Source organism: Syngnathus typhle, linkage group LG8, assembly GCF_033458585.1.
Source record: "Syngnathus typhle isolate RoL2023-S1 ecotype Sweden linkage group LG8, RoL_Styp_1.0, whole genome shotgun sequence".
In the NCBI taxonomy this organism is placed as follows: domain Eukaryota; kingdom Metazoa; phylum Chordata; class Actinopteri; order Syngnathiformes; family Syngnathidae; genus Syngnathus; species Syngnathus typhle.
This window is the reverse complement of record NC_083745.1, coordinates 8,599,051-8,615,617: the sequence shown is the minus strand read 5'-3', so window position 1 is coordinate 8,615,617 and position 16,567 is coordinate 8,599,051. Positions and strand designations below refer to the sequence as shown.

The window sequence follows — 16,567 nt, the reverse complement described above, 5'->3', positions numbered from 1 at the left end:
TAAACACAAAATAATGCATCAAAGCATTCCAGTCCACTGTGCCAATGAACTGAATTTGCCATATTGCGATTTGCTTCCAACTAAATCCCTCTTAAAGTTACACATGCCTGTAAACTGTAAACCTTCAGCATGATTACAAAAACGTGCCTACATTTAAAAAAAAAAAACTATGCATGTGCCTAATCATTTTGTTTTTGCTTTGTCTCATTAGGTTGTGTATAAAAACAATGATGTAAGACTTGAGCTATCAAGGCTGGCCAAGCAGGGAGATCCCAAGATGAAGATACATGGTACTGTGGCGTTCAAGTGTGAGAATGTGGCCACTTTGGATCCGATTACCTTTGAGACACCAGAGTCTTTCATCGTCCTCAACAAGTGGAATGCGAAGAAGACAGGCTCCATCTCATTTGACTTCCGTACCACAGAGCCAAACGGACTCCTCCTCTTCAGCCATGGCAAACCGAAGCAGCAGCAGAAGGATTCCAAAAGTCCCCAGATCCTCAAAGTGGACTTCTTTGCCATTGAGATGCTGGATGGCCACCTGTATCTGCTGCTGGACATGGGCTCAGGGACTACAAAGACCAAGGCAGTAAACAAGAAGGTCAATGATGGCGAGTGGTACCACGTGGACTTCCAACGAGACGGCAGATCTGGTAAGTCAATTGTGTAACCTTTAATACGGTGATTCGTGTCTTTTCCGAAATAGCATGTACAATAAAACCATTTGTAAAGAACCAAAGCAAGGTAGGAAAAAAACAGCCATGAAATCTGCCTTTTTCTTTCATAAAATAAAGTTAAACAGAATAAAATATAATGATGCGCAATGAAAATTGCAGTATTAGTCAGTCATAAAATGTGAAGTCACAATACCCTTTTCATTCTGCATTGTGAATGTTTGCATTGGGCATCCATCCATCCATCCATCCATCCATCCATCCATCCATCCATCCATCCATCCATCCATCCATCCATCCATCCATCCATCCATCCATCCATCCATCCACCAAACCTCTTCTTCAGATATGTTAAATGTTTTTCTGGGACTGGTTTGAGCAGACCGTGTTTGCCTGTTGTCAAACAATAAATCCCTACTTTGATTTGCTTTTCACTTTACTTCAAAAAGGTCTTTGAACAAATCCCATACATCCACCAGACTTCCAGTCTCGTTTACCTCAATTTATTTTTGACCGACGTTTCCCTCAAACTCACATTTGCTGTTTTAGTCCCTTTTGATGTGGTTATCTAGGCAGCATTTTATTTGTACGTGCTATTAGCCAAGCTCTTACAAAGTCATAATGTAAATTGGATTTACTCGTTGACGTTTTCTGGTCCCCAAGAATTAGAATTAGAATTCATTAAAACCTAAAGCAACACTGGAGCGCCAATGTACATAACTTTGGGTCACACATTTTTCATCACTGCACAGCACTGAAGTCAAAGTGTTTACAAATAAAATATTGTGGCTATTAATGGTGGGTGAAACAAAAAACATTTCTGTCTTAGATGATGCTCATTAACCGACTTGTCCACACGTACATTTTGTTGAGCTTTTCCTAGTCACTGTTCTGTCTACCCTGTTGAAGTTTCCATGGAAACAGGAGGTAGTCTCTCCCAGGACCAAGACAGTTGCTACACAGTGCTGTGCTGAGATTTGCCCTAATGACAGATAAGAATAATTTATCTTGTTTTCATCAGATTCATAGCATTATTTCTTCCGTGCTATAAAAAAAGGGATACAGCAATATCAAAGTGGGAAGACTCGGAATGCTTAACATTAGACCTCAAAGTATCCATGTTTTTAAAAGACACATTTCTAATTTAGCGGGGCTAGTTCATCTTTTAGAGATCTTGCAAGTACAAAACCTTCCTGCATCTTGAGATTTGTTTGAACCGCAAAATACTGTTTGATAAACTGCTGAGTGCAAAACACCAAGTGGAGTCATTACATTCTGTAAACTTTTTCATTTATTCAGAAGTAACACCAGCGACCTGTGGGTTGCACTCGCATAAGATTCGCATACCTTTCATAATAAATAAGTTAAAAAAAAATTTGACTGTTGCTTCACGAATCCGAATGTGTCGTGCAGCTTGTTGACGACGCCGGTGAAGACCCGCTGCCAACTAAGATTGGTATGAAAACATTACTTGTGTAGATTGTTGCCTCACTTTAATTATTCGAGAAAGAAACGCTGAAATACTAGTCCCAATGTTGAGTTCACAATAAAATGTAACGTCTGATTAAATGAAAAACTTTTCTGATATCATTCATTCAATCATTCACAAATTGTGCGGGAGGAATAAACATGACACATATGGTGCAATTTTCTCCATGCCAAGTGTTCTATTAATATTCCAAATTGACTCAAAACTAAAGTGCACCACAAGAGCCAAATGTAATTATCTGCAGCCGGGTCTTGTATGAGTCACACTTGAGCCGCAATCTTTGACAATAGTGGATCATGATATCTTCTGCATTCAGGCTCTTCCTACAGGAAGCACATCTGTGAATGGACTCCTGCTCTCTGACAGCATCTTCTAACCTCAATACATTACAGACGCTAAGTGACACTCTTAAGTGAGGGGGGGCTTCTGTGCATGAGAGTAGTGTCGGTCACTTGATATATGGGCATTGGTCTGTTGTGAACCCCACTTCCTGCCACCGTGTCCACGCCGATGCCACACACACTCGCGAAGAATATGACCGTGCACACCCACACTCACAGAGGCAACACATCCCCGGAGCTCTCTCCCAACAGAGAATCCAATCACATAGAGAGATTTGGCCGTATCGTCCTAACTGGATTGTAGTAATCCCCGGTTTAACACATTTTGGGGATGTGTGAGTGGGGTTAGGAGGTATCATGCCAAGTTGTGCCTGGCTGCTGATGAAGAAAGTATAAGAGCCTGACTTTCTAGTTTAATAATAAGGGTTGGGTCAACCCTTTAGAAACCTTAATGGGGAGCTTCATCGTTATTTTTGACTGAGTTCCGTGTGCATTGTTAGTTTGATCAAGTGGCTTAGTTTATCCAAAGTCATTGTTTTGCTTTCCTTCATCTGCTTTCTTACGTCATTGTGCTCTCCTCCTCCATGCCCTTTACAGAGACATCTTTGTCTCCATGTTCCCATCTTGTACTGGATCCATCTCCTCTTTTTTTATGCTCTGCAGCAATCACACATGTACATCCCTAAACCCTTTTGGCGATGAATGGTGTTCCAAACATAGTCCTAAAATGCGTATAAGGATCCTCATGCCACCTGTCTGGTGATGGCACACATCCCCACGGGATTCTTTAGTGCCTTCCGACAACGTACCTAGACTGTGTTTACACACTTCCTTTACAGGACTGTGTCAAGAAAGCAAAGCACTGAACCATATGCTTACATCCTCTAGACTTCCACTTGCATTAATTTAGACAGCCTTCCCCTGGACACAAAACACCCTTTTTTGTTTATTCATACAATAATTGCATTTACTTGTAGATGTCATGGATTGTAAAGAAGTCATTAGATGATGGTGTGTATGTAAGAAACAAAGAACGCTGTTGAAGTTGACTGAAGAATGGTTTGCTTTGCCATGGGAATTTCACAAAAGTGAAGGGTGGCCACTCCCATCACTAACCACACCGAATGAGGAAAAAGTTTCTTCACTTAAGAGTATGATGTAGTGTGGTCATTAGCTTTAATCTGAAGGGAGTTGTTCTGGCTGTATAACGGGCGGCCCTTGCCAAGTGTGCAAGACTTGGAAGTCACAACAGATGTGGCTAGAAAGTGCAGGGGCAGTTGGTGGTGGCAGGGAAGCGTTGGAACAGATGTCTGGGGCCGGAACCTTGAAAACAGGCTACAACATGCTGGCGGGACCAGGTTAATATTCTGCTCCTGGTCCTCCAGTTTTCTCTCGGTCATTGTGTACAAAACATGCTGGCTCATTGTTATCTACGATCATCGCATGGTCAAAATAGATTTACTACTAGCCGCAATCTAACTGTTTCCTAACTACATATTTATCATACATACAATATGATGCTATATTCACATCCATGAATGATAATTGCAGGTGTAATAAAGTGTGAAAGGCCCCATTTAATATTTACTATGTCATTAAATGCCATACAGCCCTGATGAAAACTAATGTGGGCTTCAGGGCTTCCAACCCAACCCAAACTGAGAAGAAAAGTAACTTAAAAGCTCTGCTCCCATTTCACAACAAACAGTAAAGTGATTTGCCCTGAGGCAATAAACTATTAGCCCCTCATATCTTCCGTTGCAAGCATTTGTCACTCAAAATGCAAATGATCATTTTCTGGGAATATTATTCTGGAGCATCCTTAGCCTACTTCTCTGCTGCTTTCTCCTGGCAGAAACTTGCTGTATAGATCACTCCATATAAAAAGTGAGGGTGACGGTTATTAATTAACGATCCACAATGGCACCTAGATTAAGAGTAACAGATCTGTGTACAAATTAATCACTTGATACAATTTCCACACCAAGGCCTTCCTTTCTAAAACTTTACAGTCCAGCCATGTCCGCTGTTGTTTACCGTTCTCCAGATCGAGGATTAAACCTGAATGAGAGCAATAAATCATGTTGGCGAAACACACAAACTCTTGTTGCGGGTTTATGTTGGAGAGGCAAACAGGAGGAGAGACGGAGTGAAAAACGCTGCCGACCGTTAATCAAGTTCAAAAAGATGGTTACAATTTTTTTTTTTTTTACGAGCGGCTGAAGTGATTGAAGGGGCGCCAAATTTTTATTCACCTCTGCGCTCTCTCTCACTCCTTTAAGATAAATGAGATGTCTTATGAGGAATCCAGGGAAAATGGAGAGGAGGATGCGAGGGATCCGGGATTAAGCAGATAATAGACTAGCTTCCTCGTGATTAATACGTCTTATCAACATTCATCAGTCTTTCTAAATGAAGAAAGCCCTGACCCTGTCTCAATAGATAACACCAATTAGGATAACTTCTCCATTGGACCTCTGGATCTTTAACTGAGTTTTCTGGATTTCACACCTTATTGAAAAATATCCTTCTGTCTCTGTTTTTAGGTACCATCTCTATCAATACTCTCAGAACTGCCTATACAGCCCCTGGAGAAAGTGAAATTCTGGACCTGGATGATAACCTGTACCTTGGGGGCCTGCCAGAGAACAAAATGGGCCTGGTGTTCCCCACTGAGGTGTGGACCGCTCTGCTTAACTATGGTTACGTCGGCTGCATTCGAGATCTATTTATTGATGGGCAAAGTAAAGATGTGCGGCGCCTGGCTGAAATTCAGAAGGCTGCAGGAGTCAAGCCCTCATGCTCGAAGGAGCACCCCAAGCAATGTTTGAGCAATCCTTGCCAAAACAACGGCATCTGCAGAGAAGGCTGGAACCGATATGTATGCGACTGCTCTGGAACTGGATACTTGGGTCGCTCCTGTGAAAGAGGTAAGATGTCCTTCTAGCTCTGATTGGAATGTTGTCAGCACTGCACAATGACCCAATTCTTTTTCCCTGTAAGGGTTCCAAGTTATTTTTTTCGGAGATGCCAGAATTTCTTCTCATTTCCAAATTATGATTCACCCACCAGAATAATGGGAATTCAAATAATTAATCAAAGAGTCAAAATGGTGCCAACTGTGAAGCCCTTTGAGACTGCCTGTGATTTAGGGCTATACAGATAAACTTGACTTGACTAACTGCCAAACATTCCTGATTGTGAAAGATATTTGAAAATAGTTCTAGTACTAGCAGTCCGGAACTAAAAGGTGGTTTTGTTAAAAAAAAAAAAAAGTTTTGTATAGGGGACCCACTGAGATCCATGTCCAAAGGGAAAAATCAACTCACAGAGCAGAAGTTGAACTAAACTTTACAACATACTTTTTCCACTCTATAAAGCTATAGATTGGGAAGTGCATGCCTTTAAGGTGCAATTTTTTTCTGTTGTAGTCAGAGGGAAGCCTGGTGCTGTTTTCTTTTCAAAATCCCTGATGCTGACTTTAAAACAGGGACAAAAACTGATTTATTTGAAGGAAAAAAAATCATTTAAACACGGCAGCCAGAAAGAGTGAAGGTTTGTAAAGTGTTCAGTGGAGGACTGTGTTGAATGGCAGGTGACTGATGCACTGCTGAGACATACTGGCGGTCATATCTAGCATGCACAATAGTCTGCAAATTGGCTGTCTTCTGCTAACCTTTTAACTCATCAAACCACTCGGCTATGGCCAGAACTGGTGCAGAATACTCATCATGTTTCCTCCGGAGAAGATGAAGATGAGGAGTGAAATCCTAAGGCTCGGAGTCTTGGCTTAACCATGCAACTATATCTATTGGCTATATTGCATTAAAACTTTACCCAAGCAGTACGACTGCTTCGACTGGCAATTTATTAAGTTTGGGTTTTGTTATGGATCTATAGTTCTGATAGATTTTCCCGAATTACAAAGATCCTGTATGTGTTTGGGTTTCACAGAGTGCAAAGCTCAGCAAGGTTGTGGTAGTGCGTTTCTGCCTACATCAGCTTTTTGGCCTTTGACCAGCAGATTAGTCTTAGTCCGACCTGCTTGATCAAAATCTGGCTAGGTCAAAACATCACCTTGTCAGATGGCCTAATCATTTTCTTTTGCAAAAATCAGAAAGGCTGTAATATAACATTTTGGTTTATCTGTGTGAACAGACTGCAATTAAAATGAGTAGCGTTACAGTTTTGATGACATTTTTAAATGCATGTATTGCAAAATCATGTTCTGCTACGAGACAATGAGTTTTTCAATTGAACACATTGTTTTTCAGTCTTACATGAATCACGCATATCTTTCTTTTGTAGATGAATTCATGTCAATAAATAGCATTGCGAAAGAGGCTAATTAATGATTGCAACACGCAACAATAAGGCTGTACAGTTTTCTTCTACATGCACAACACAATGCATATTAATGAACAAATTAAAATATGCATAATCAAGGCAAATGTCGAAAAGAGGTGAAGCATGTGACAATGTTATCATGGTGCAATGCACTTCAGGTTTCCTCATTGCAAACCATTCTGCATCATTATCATAGATTGCATGACAACATGGTTGTACTGACACTTCCAGGTCATTGACAGAGTGCCCTGATCTAGCATTTTTATTATTTTTTTAGCTTTTGCTTACTGATTATCTATAGATAAACCATTTTAAACATGTTTTTTTTTTCATCCTTGTTCTTGCAGCATTCCATTTGTAAAGCACAATTAAGTGCTGCTATTGAATTGTGGCTACTTTGGAGAGGGGCACTCATTCCCTCGCTCCTCTCGTACCTATTTGCTGTGGAAATCAAACCAGTCAACCTACAGCCACGGGCAACCCTGTTAACCACTCGATCTTCTACAAACCCATGGGTGACATCACCACTTATGTTAACTGCAGTAGCAAAACAATCTCGCTGAATCACGATGGTACTTTAAGATAAAAATTGCAGTAAGTGGTAATAGCTTGACTCAAATAGAAGAAAACAAGAATATTGAATCATTTAATGCTATGGCAACACAATAGACATACATAAGTGTTTTTTGACCAAACACTTTTGAGCTCTTTTGAATATGCCATTTGAGCTTTGCTCTGCTGAGCACTGCTTTCCTTTGCCTTTCCCCCTCACACGTGTGCTCCAGTTTTGACTCATCAGATGACAGACAGGAATAGAGTATTGTATTTGACATTACTGTACATTTGAAAGCTATTGTAATGATCTGGAACGTAATTTTGGCGGTTAACAAAGGCAATATCCGCTTTGACGTCAAGCAAATGGAAACGAAAGCACTGCATCTTCACAGCCATTAATTCATCGTCACACTTATTCCTTTTCTTCTCACATTCAAGTGTCTTACTGTGTTTTGGCCGATATCCTCATCTCTCGTGTTCTGGCCATGTCTGCTGAAATACTGGCATTAGTGTGCCAGTGAGTGAGAACAGTGACAGTGGAAGTGCCCTGGCCCGCTGCCAGCTGTTTTGATGGCTCCAGATTGCCATGATGCTGGTCGGATGCAGCAGACACCAGTAGGAAGAGGAGCTGTCAAAAGAATTACCACAGCTCTCACTTATCTGAGCGTGGTGTACCCCCCGGTGGCAAAGTACAGCAATTACATATGGTGTAGGAGGACAACTATGACAACCCAGATTCCAAGAGTAGGGGGTGGGGGCTTCTAGAGTGAGGCATGAAGCTATTTGCCCTATTTTGGGAGATTTTAATTAAGCAGAAAAAGCTATTCTGTCCATGCATCCCAAATGGCTGGCCCTCCATTGTTGATCCAGTTGCTAATTAGCTCAAATATTCGTGTAAGGCCAAGGCAGGCTAACAGATGGCTTATTGGAGGACATGCACAAATTCCCTAATGAGATATGGCATTCTGCATTGCTGAGTGCAGCAAACAACTGCATTAAATGCAGATTTTATTATCAATACATTGTTCTGAACACATATAGACTTGTTATTTGCGGTTAAATGCATATGGTAGCATGTCACACCGTATAAATTACCTCATGACTTGAATTTATTTATCTGTATTGCAGTATTATTCAATTGACTTCATTTTTAAATTATTAAAATAAGTGTAACTCTCTTTGAAGAGTCCACAACGGATTTTCCATCGTAAAATACGTAGCTGGCGTGTATATATTTCTGATAACACAGGATTAAAGTCACAGATTTTTCTCGAGGGACCAAATAATCCATGTCGACCGTGCAGCAACCTAGTTTGTCGCACAAACTAGGTTGCTGCACTGTGGCCACGCAGAGACAAATTTGTGTCAACGACTTTAAAAACATAATAATGACACTGGAGAAAATCTGCAGGAATCCTAACTTTTAATTGAATTAGCTTTGTACATATTTCATCATTAGAATTCAGTTGATTTGATTGTGCATGTTCCAGGAAGGCTGTGTTAAAGAGGACGGTGTCTGAATTATTTATGATATCCTGTTATTCCTTCCCATTTATCCTCAACATATATTTTCCCAAAGCCTTTGGCAGTTGTTCCCCAGCAAAATGTAAATTGGATTGGACCTGGTGCCCGGTACCTTGGCATGCACATCACAATCCTGTGACATGCAGTTGACAGCTCCCCTTCCTGCAGAGCCTCTTCTCCTGAGGGGAAAACGAAAGGAAAAAAACTGTGTAGTGTCTCTCATTCCTTCCCCTTGTTACTATCAAAGCCTAATTTGTCACATCACACAGATGCAAACACATGCTGACTCTTCTGAAAAGCACACACGTCAGTGTTGTTTTGTGTTTTACATGCGGGGAAATTAATGCTTGGTTTGGTTTGGTAGCTTCCATCTGTCCTGTGACAGTCTCATGTTGGGCACTCTGACAGCCTCATTCTGCTCAATTTAGTTACATGGAAGGGCCTCGGAAAACAACTGCACTTGGGTTTTTGAGCGGTGCTCACTTTGGATGAGGCTGTGCTTCCCACACATTTTACTCCACAGATATATTTGGACTTCACTCATATATGCAGCTTGAATGGTTGAACGGTGACGTAATGGTTGAAGTAATTAAAAACACCAATTTCATGGTTCGGATCACAGATTGTTTTCAGTTTGACAGGAGACTCTTGTGGTAATTACACATAGTAAATTAAAAAGGGAAACGAGGCGAGCCTTTATTAAAGCTATTGCTCCAAATAGTTTTTGATTGTAGATGTTCTTGAATGAGTTGCTGTCTTACTGCTGTATGATACAATAAGATGAGACAAATAAAGACATGTACAGTAGTGATGAGAAAACGAAGCTTCTAATTTGCGTCATGAAGCAGTTGTCGCATTTTTTGACTCCTAGTAGATGGTATTTTCTGAACACTTTTATTTAAACCAAAGGTGCTATGACTCACAACCGTCACTTGCGTACACTATTTTGTTCATTGATCAGCAGCATTCAATATACAAATTCATCTTATTTTCACAGAGATAGCATCAACGGAAAAAAGGATGAGAGTGGGATTGAAGAGAATAAATCAAATAAAGTGAGCCAGCATGTACTTATGTGTAAAGAGTAGCAAAGAACAGTAAATATCCTCTGGGAATAAACATTTTCCAAGTAGTAATAATTTGAATTCAGTATTTCCTGTTTTCCGACAGTTTTCAAATGCTACACGATGCTGTGTCAGCCTGGTAGGAAGCAGTGTGGTTCGTTTGTCACAGCCCTGTCACCTAAAGGGTACCCCAGGAGGGGCGTAGAGAAATTGGATTTGAGTGAGAAATGTGACTGAGCCACTCCGGAAGGGCTGGATGTCACATGTGACTGGGAAGTGGTGATGAGGTGGTGAGTGGGACAGTGATACCCTATAACCCCCAAACTCTCCATTTCCCTCCACTTCGAACTATCTGTCTCTCCACTGCAAGAGCAATAATGGCTTTGTTATTGGGTTGCGGTTTAGTTACATTCTCGGAAATGCTGTTACAAACTCCTGCCAGCGTTTAACAATCTCCCTGGCATTTCTCCAGACAGCTGCCTAATGCTTTGAGTAAATGCAGCGGCAGCGGGCAGATGCTCAATATGTAAAGTCGACGGACAAACACAGATCATGTTGATCTTCATATTTTTTTGCCTCAGTCAATGTCCCCGTGTAGTACGTCATCGTGACGCACAAAACGTGGGTACAAAGCTCCGGTCACTTTATATTGATTATTTCCTGTCATATGTGAGTGAGAAAAAATGCAATCCTATCTAAGCTTGCCTCCCTATTCCATAATGGTGAGCTTTCACCTGCGGAGGCGGCCTGGTTAGAATCTAAATACCTTTTCAGACTTACTGTCTGTTTGGATACCTTTTTGGAGACAATGAGTAATCCTGAGCAATGTGTCTCTCTATTATACTGCACTGTGAGTCACAAATGTCTTTCTAGGCACAGCAGCAATTTGCTTACGGCTGTGTGGCACATGTTGAAGACCACATTCTTTTTCATGTTTCACGTCTTTCTTGTTTAATAATTCTCTTGTGGCTTTGGTACCTCTGCAAGGCGCTATGCAAGTATACAAAGGTGGCATTGCTTTCATCAAGATGTCACACTTGTTAATACGGCACAATATCCTAGGGCATGCAGTCATTTCCAACATCTCTACAATGGCACACAAAGGTGTGCGATGGGAATTTTTTTTTTTTTTTCCAGCAGGTATTGTATGTTTGTTCATCTGTTAGCAAAATATTGACAAGTACGCTGGTCAATGACGGTGACTAGGTCTTCCACGAGATGATAGAAGACACGGTTAAAAAAAAACAGCTTCTTGAGAGATTATCGACGTGGTGATCAACTATTCGGCCCCTCATTGAAATCTGCATCATTATATTTGCTTTGCGGAGTGCTGTGAGATGTTTCCAATGTAAAGTGTGGCTCTTGACTCAAAACAGGTTGGAAAATTGCCCTTGGGTAAAAGCTGGAGAAAGCTGCAGACAGTACATGAACATTAGAAAATAATAGCACAGCAATCTGATTGGATTGTGAAATGTTTGTATAATAGCCCCTTCGGCAGGAGTGACAGACCGGATTTGCAATAAAACTGCCATGTTTTGTTTCACTGATCCTTTTTTTTTTTTTTTGTCCCTCTTTTTAATCTATTTGCAGAGGCGACGGTGCTCAGCTACGACGGCAGCAAGTTTATGAAGGTCCAGCTGCCAGTGGTGATGCACACGGAAGCCGAAGATGTTTCTATGCGCTTCCGATCCCAGCGAGCTTATGGCATCCTAATTGCCACCACCTCTCGGGACTCGGCCGACACACTGCGTCTGGAGCTGGAGAGCGGCCGCGTCCGGTTGACTGTCAATTTAGGTAGCGACCCAAGCGTGTATCCTCTGCAGTAGCAAAGTCATGCGTCAAATTGAGCTAAATTATGCCTGACAACTCTTTCAAATGCACTGCCCTACCACCACATGCGCTGTACTTCACACACATTATTATACACATTCATATTCTTGAATAGAAGGAGATGGTGTGAAGCTTTCAATGGCAAGAGTCTGCGGCTCTCTGCTTACTGCCACTTGAGCTCACAGTTGCCTTTGCCCAGCAAGGAAATGCTCACCGCCCATTCCATCTATTTATTCCTCAACGGTGTGTTTGGCTGACATGGATGGATGGATGGATGGATGGATGGATGGATGGATGGATGGATGGATGGATGGATGGATGATCAATGCTAATTAATGCTTGTTACTGACAAAACCAGAATGCCAAAACAAAAACAGGCCACTGCCCCCGTTTTTCCTGTCAAAGGGATCAAATATGATCCGCACGTATCAACTATTGGAAGGCCGACTTTTCGGACCCTTTTTAAAACCGGAGCATTTCCTGTAGGGGCAGGCAAGTGTTGGTCTCTGGCTGTTTGCTCCCACTTTTCTGCTGCGGTTGACAACACACGACAGGCAGGGCCAGAAAAGAAGGCAGGGAGGGGTTTTTCCAACTGGGTCACCTATCGCAGAGCACAACATGAGCTGAGCTTTTGCAACCAGGGAGGTAAAAAGGAAAAGTAAGATAAAGCCTGTATGCCCGCGGCTTACTGTAAGTCAGTCATGAAAGTTGACAACTAGAACTGCTGTGTTAGAATTAAGACCACAATCCAGCAGGCTGGAAAAGGAACGACAAAAAGTCTGCTTCCTTCTTTTTGTACTCTTTTGTCTTTTACAGCTTGAGAACACCGATACACTAGACGTCAGTGTTAGCTTGAAGTAAACGTAGAAATAGACTGGTTCTACTCAGTATTCGTTACATTGAGGTAAAAATCCAATGTTAGTTATTTTATTAACTACCGTAATTAACTACTGTATTTTATGATCCGTCGGAATTTTAGCCTCCAGTATATTTTTGTAGCAAAGGATAAACACAGCTGTCTCGCTGGCCCTGTCTGACTCTGACCAAAATCTCATGCTCTCATGATGTACAGTAATAGATTTAAATAATTAACTTCAAATACAAACAATCATGTGTAAACCTATTCAATCTGAATAGCTCCTGTTATCATTTATTTTATATAATGCTATAATTGTGCTCCTCTGTCACAACTACTACAGCACTTTTGTGCTCAGCTGGAGGCCATGGTGAGAGCATCAGAGGACGGTCAGCGTCCGTGTGTATGTCCCCAGAGAGGTGGACTGTATACTTTTCTGATGTCTGCAGCTGCATTGTTGAAAGATGAATTTATCTCTCATCTATTCTTCCCCATCTAGATTGTGTCAGGATAAACTGTACCTCCAGTAAGTTACTGCTCACATTCATTTTCTTCTTTAGTTCTTCTATTACTGTATTTCTCTCGGCATTCGTGTGCTCCAGTATGGCAAGAAGCCTAATACTATGTATTTTCTGCAGCCATTACAAATGGCATTCAAAATTTCTAAGATAACATGTTTCTGACTTGCATCTTGCATTGCAGTTCTTATTCAAACTTTAAAGTTCACAAGAACCGTACAAAGGGTGAGGAGGTAATGGGGAGAGCCGCGCATATTTTCTAGTGGTATTTAACATGAACAAAAACTCACAAATACTTCAATTGTATCACACATGCATGAGGTCATTGTCACATTTTTTTTCTTTTCCTGTGACTCCAGCATGAGTAGCTGCTTGTAAATTGATGACACCATTAATGTCACATACACAGGCAATACAGAGTGTGGTTTTATTATTCTCATTAACTTGCCTCATGGAGTAGGAAGGAATGTTTGAAGAGGATGGTGCAAGAATAGATCATTTTCTTTGTGTGTGCATCTGGGAGTGTGCGTTTTCAACATAGAAGTAACATTGCAATATTTTAAGAGGGAAATATCCCTGACATTTATTATGCAGGAACTGCAATGAATAAATGTTTACATCTTCAGATTCCGATGCATGACCTCACTTCCTGTTAAATAATTCTAAGAGCTATGTATACATACTGTCAGTATCGAATGAAATAAAATCTTAGCCAGTTCCAACAAATACTATACAGGGGTTTAATAATGCTTTAATTCAGTTGTCCGTGTTGAGAAGGTCATGATGAGGAGGTACTAGGCCTTCCACAATTCGCGTAACATCACGTGAAGTGACCTCTAGACTTGCCTCTGTGAGCCAGCCACTCTTAACACCTCTCTAAATGCTAAATAGCATTGTTCATGCCTCCTGGATGCGTCCCTTGTTTGCGTATGCAAATGAAAAGCTCACAGCTCTAATTCTTCGTGTCAACGCTTTAAAAGGTCATTCTTGGTTTATGATGATATTGTGAAGGCGTAATGTGTGCACACAGAACTTGGGTAATTCTTTTGTAGCTCCATTTGGACTGGTAGTGTTTTTTTCTTGTAAATACAAAACTCAATTATTGATAGATTATATAGCTTTGCAATGCACAGCACAATTAAAAACAATAGGCAATAGATATAGTATTTTTCATACTTTCAAAACTAAGTGGAGGAAGTATGCAAATAAAAATTAAAGAGCCACACCAAATTCGCCCTCAGGACAAAGGAAATTGAAGTTTGGGGCGGTAACTGTTAATTAAATTCATGTTGAATTCATTCCTTTTCTACGTTTATTATATTACGTTATATCCGTCCTCTTCCTTCCCCCACTTGTTAATTAATGTGCAGTGCCAGGCGCTGCGGTTCTGGTCAGCTTGGTTGGTTGAGAGAAATTCAGTAGCAACTCAAAGAACACATCACTGTCAATTAGGGGCTGAGGCTCCCTTGGGCTGCTGAGAGCTGTCTGAAGAAAACACTGCCACTTGGATTTACGTAAACACTCGTAACATCTACCAAGCCATAACAAACTGAAACACATAAGATGGAATATTCTGGCTGCAGATGGTTTCCTGGTTCTGCTTTCCCAACATTGCAGGGCTAGAGGTTATGCGTTTTTATTGGCTAATGTATAATCTCTTGAAGTATGCCAAAGTACCACTGGTAGATTCACATATGACTGATCTTTGCTGCAATATACATGTAGATATTCACAATATAAGTCGAACGTAAAAAAAAAAAAGCCAACGTTCTTTTTGAATATGAATTTAATGGACTGATTGGCCCTGTTTGTCAACCTTTCTGTGATGGAAGGTTTTCACAATGCATTTGAACATTTATCAGACAAGTAGGTCGCCTGGTGTGGCCTACTAAGCTTTCTTTGGCACCACCGCAGACTTTGATGTTTGCTTTTGACAGTAATCCAGCGGTTCCTGATCGGTCAAGCCTCTTTCCTCCACCTGAGCGAGTCGCGATGTTGGGCCGAGCAACACCAGCCTCTGGCTTGTCATTTTGCCAACCCAAATTGATTGACTGAATAATCACATGTTCTCTTGCTGTCCTTGTGCCATACTTCTCTGCTGTTCCTTTTCGGCACAGAAGTCAACGAGGCGGCAAGGGATCACTGTGGGTCCTTCACTGCAGATAGATCACCATAAGTGAGGATTCTTGGCGGATGGGCGCTACACACACATTGGCCTTTAATTGGCCTTTAATGTCAGTCTCACAACCACACAGCATGGGAAGCAGTGGGGAAATGCCTCTTGTAAATGGCCTCTTGGCCCGCCTCCTTTTTTGTCCGCCCTTGGAGAGCAACAAGGGCAGAAAAATGGAAGGCAACGATCAAGTACACTTTCAAGTGCTACTCCATTCCAATTTTCCACTATCATATCCTTAATCCCTCTCCAGTTCCAATCCTGCCCCCTGTGTTTTGTGCTTACAAAGCAGAACTGGGCCTCTAAGATTGGACATGTCCCAGAACTTTGGCATCCTAATATTTGCATATGTATTGCATCAGGGGTTTAGAACTTACTGAAAAAGAGAGCATAAATAGTCAGAAAGGAGTTGAAGAGAATGAACCTGGCACCTATCTAAAATAAGCCTCACAGTGGGCAGAGCCTGGAGATTTAATTCTGTCACAATGGGATATTGTCATCCGCGTGTTTGGTTGTGTGGGCACAGCAGGAGAACACTGAAGCGGCAGCTATATAAAATCCAAGATCTTCACAGAGGTTGCTTTTTTTTTTAAATCACGTCAGACCAATTCAGGTATTTCTGTGATTTGTGAGTAGTAAATGCAGATAGGCATTTTGCAGGATTTGTATTTTTTCCACAATTTGCAGTTGCTCTAATTTATCAGATTTTAAATTAGATTATGCTTGAGGTGTTTGCCACCTTGAATCTATGTAACCACTCATTTATAGCCAGCCTGATAGCAGTCACACAGTTCATACAATATTATAACGTCATTTTTCAGGAATGGCTGAAGGCATAAATCAGACGACTGCAGTGTTACATTAACTCATGTCAGTTTAATTATCACTCAGTATTAAAACACAGCATGGTTACATGACTTTTCATGTTCATTTGGCATGCAACAAACATCACATACCCAATGCTGTGAGTGTATTTATTGAAAATTGATGTATATTGTATTTCCTTTTTTTATAAGCTGCATTTCACAGCAACATTAGTTTGCCGCTACATTATACAAAATGAAGCGTGCACGGAGAAGTCCAGTTAGTGAAGTGGAAATGTTTCATGGTGATCATCTGCTGCCACCTACTGGTGTGATGTAAATTGCTTGAATGTGGTCTAACAAGCTACTATTTCTTGAATTACCACTAATTAA

At 41.1% G+C, this 16,567-nt stretch overlaps 1 protein-coding gene across 10 annotated transcripts in view; it reads left to right on the top strand.

Annotated features, from left to right (window-relative positions):
- Nucleotides 1-16,567, top strand: part of LOC133158251 (neurexin-1a-like) — a 165,789-nt gene that overhangs the window by 78,629 nt on the left and 70,593 nt on the right. For all 10 annotated transcript variants that reach the window (XM_061285315.1, XM_061285314.1, XM_061285327.1 and 7 more), the window contains 4 exons: nucleotides 212-653; nucleotides 5,051-5,434; nucleotides 11,585-11,788; nucleotides 13,180-13,206. In XM_061285315.1, coding sequence (XP_061141299.1) covers nucleotides 212-653; nucleotides 5,051-5,434; nucleotides 11,585-11,788; nucleotides 13,180-13,206 — 1,057 coding nt within the window. The remainder of the gene's footprint in view (nucleotides 1-211; nucleotides 654-5,050; nucleotides 5,435-11,584; nucleotides 11,789-13,179; nucleotides 13,207-16,567) is intronic.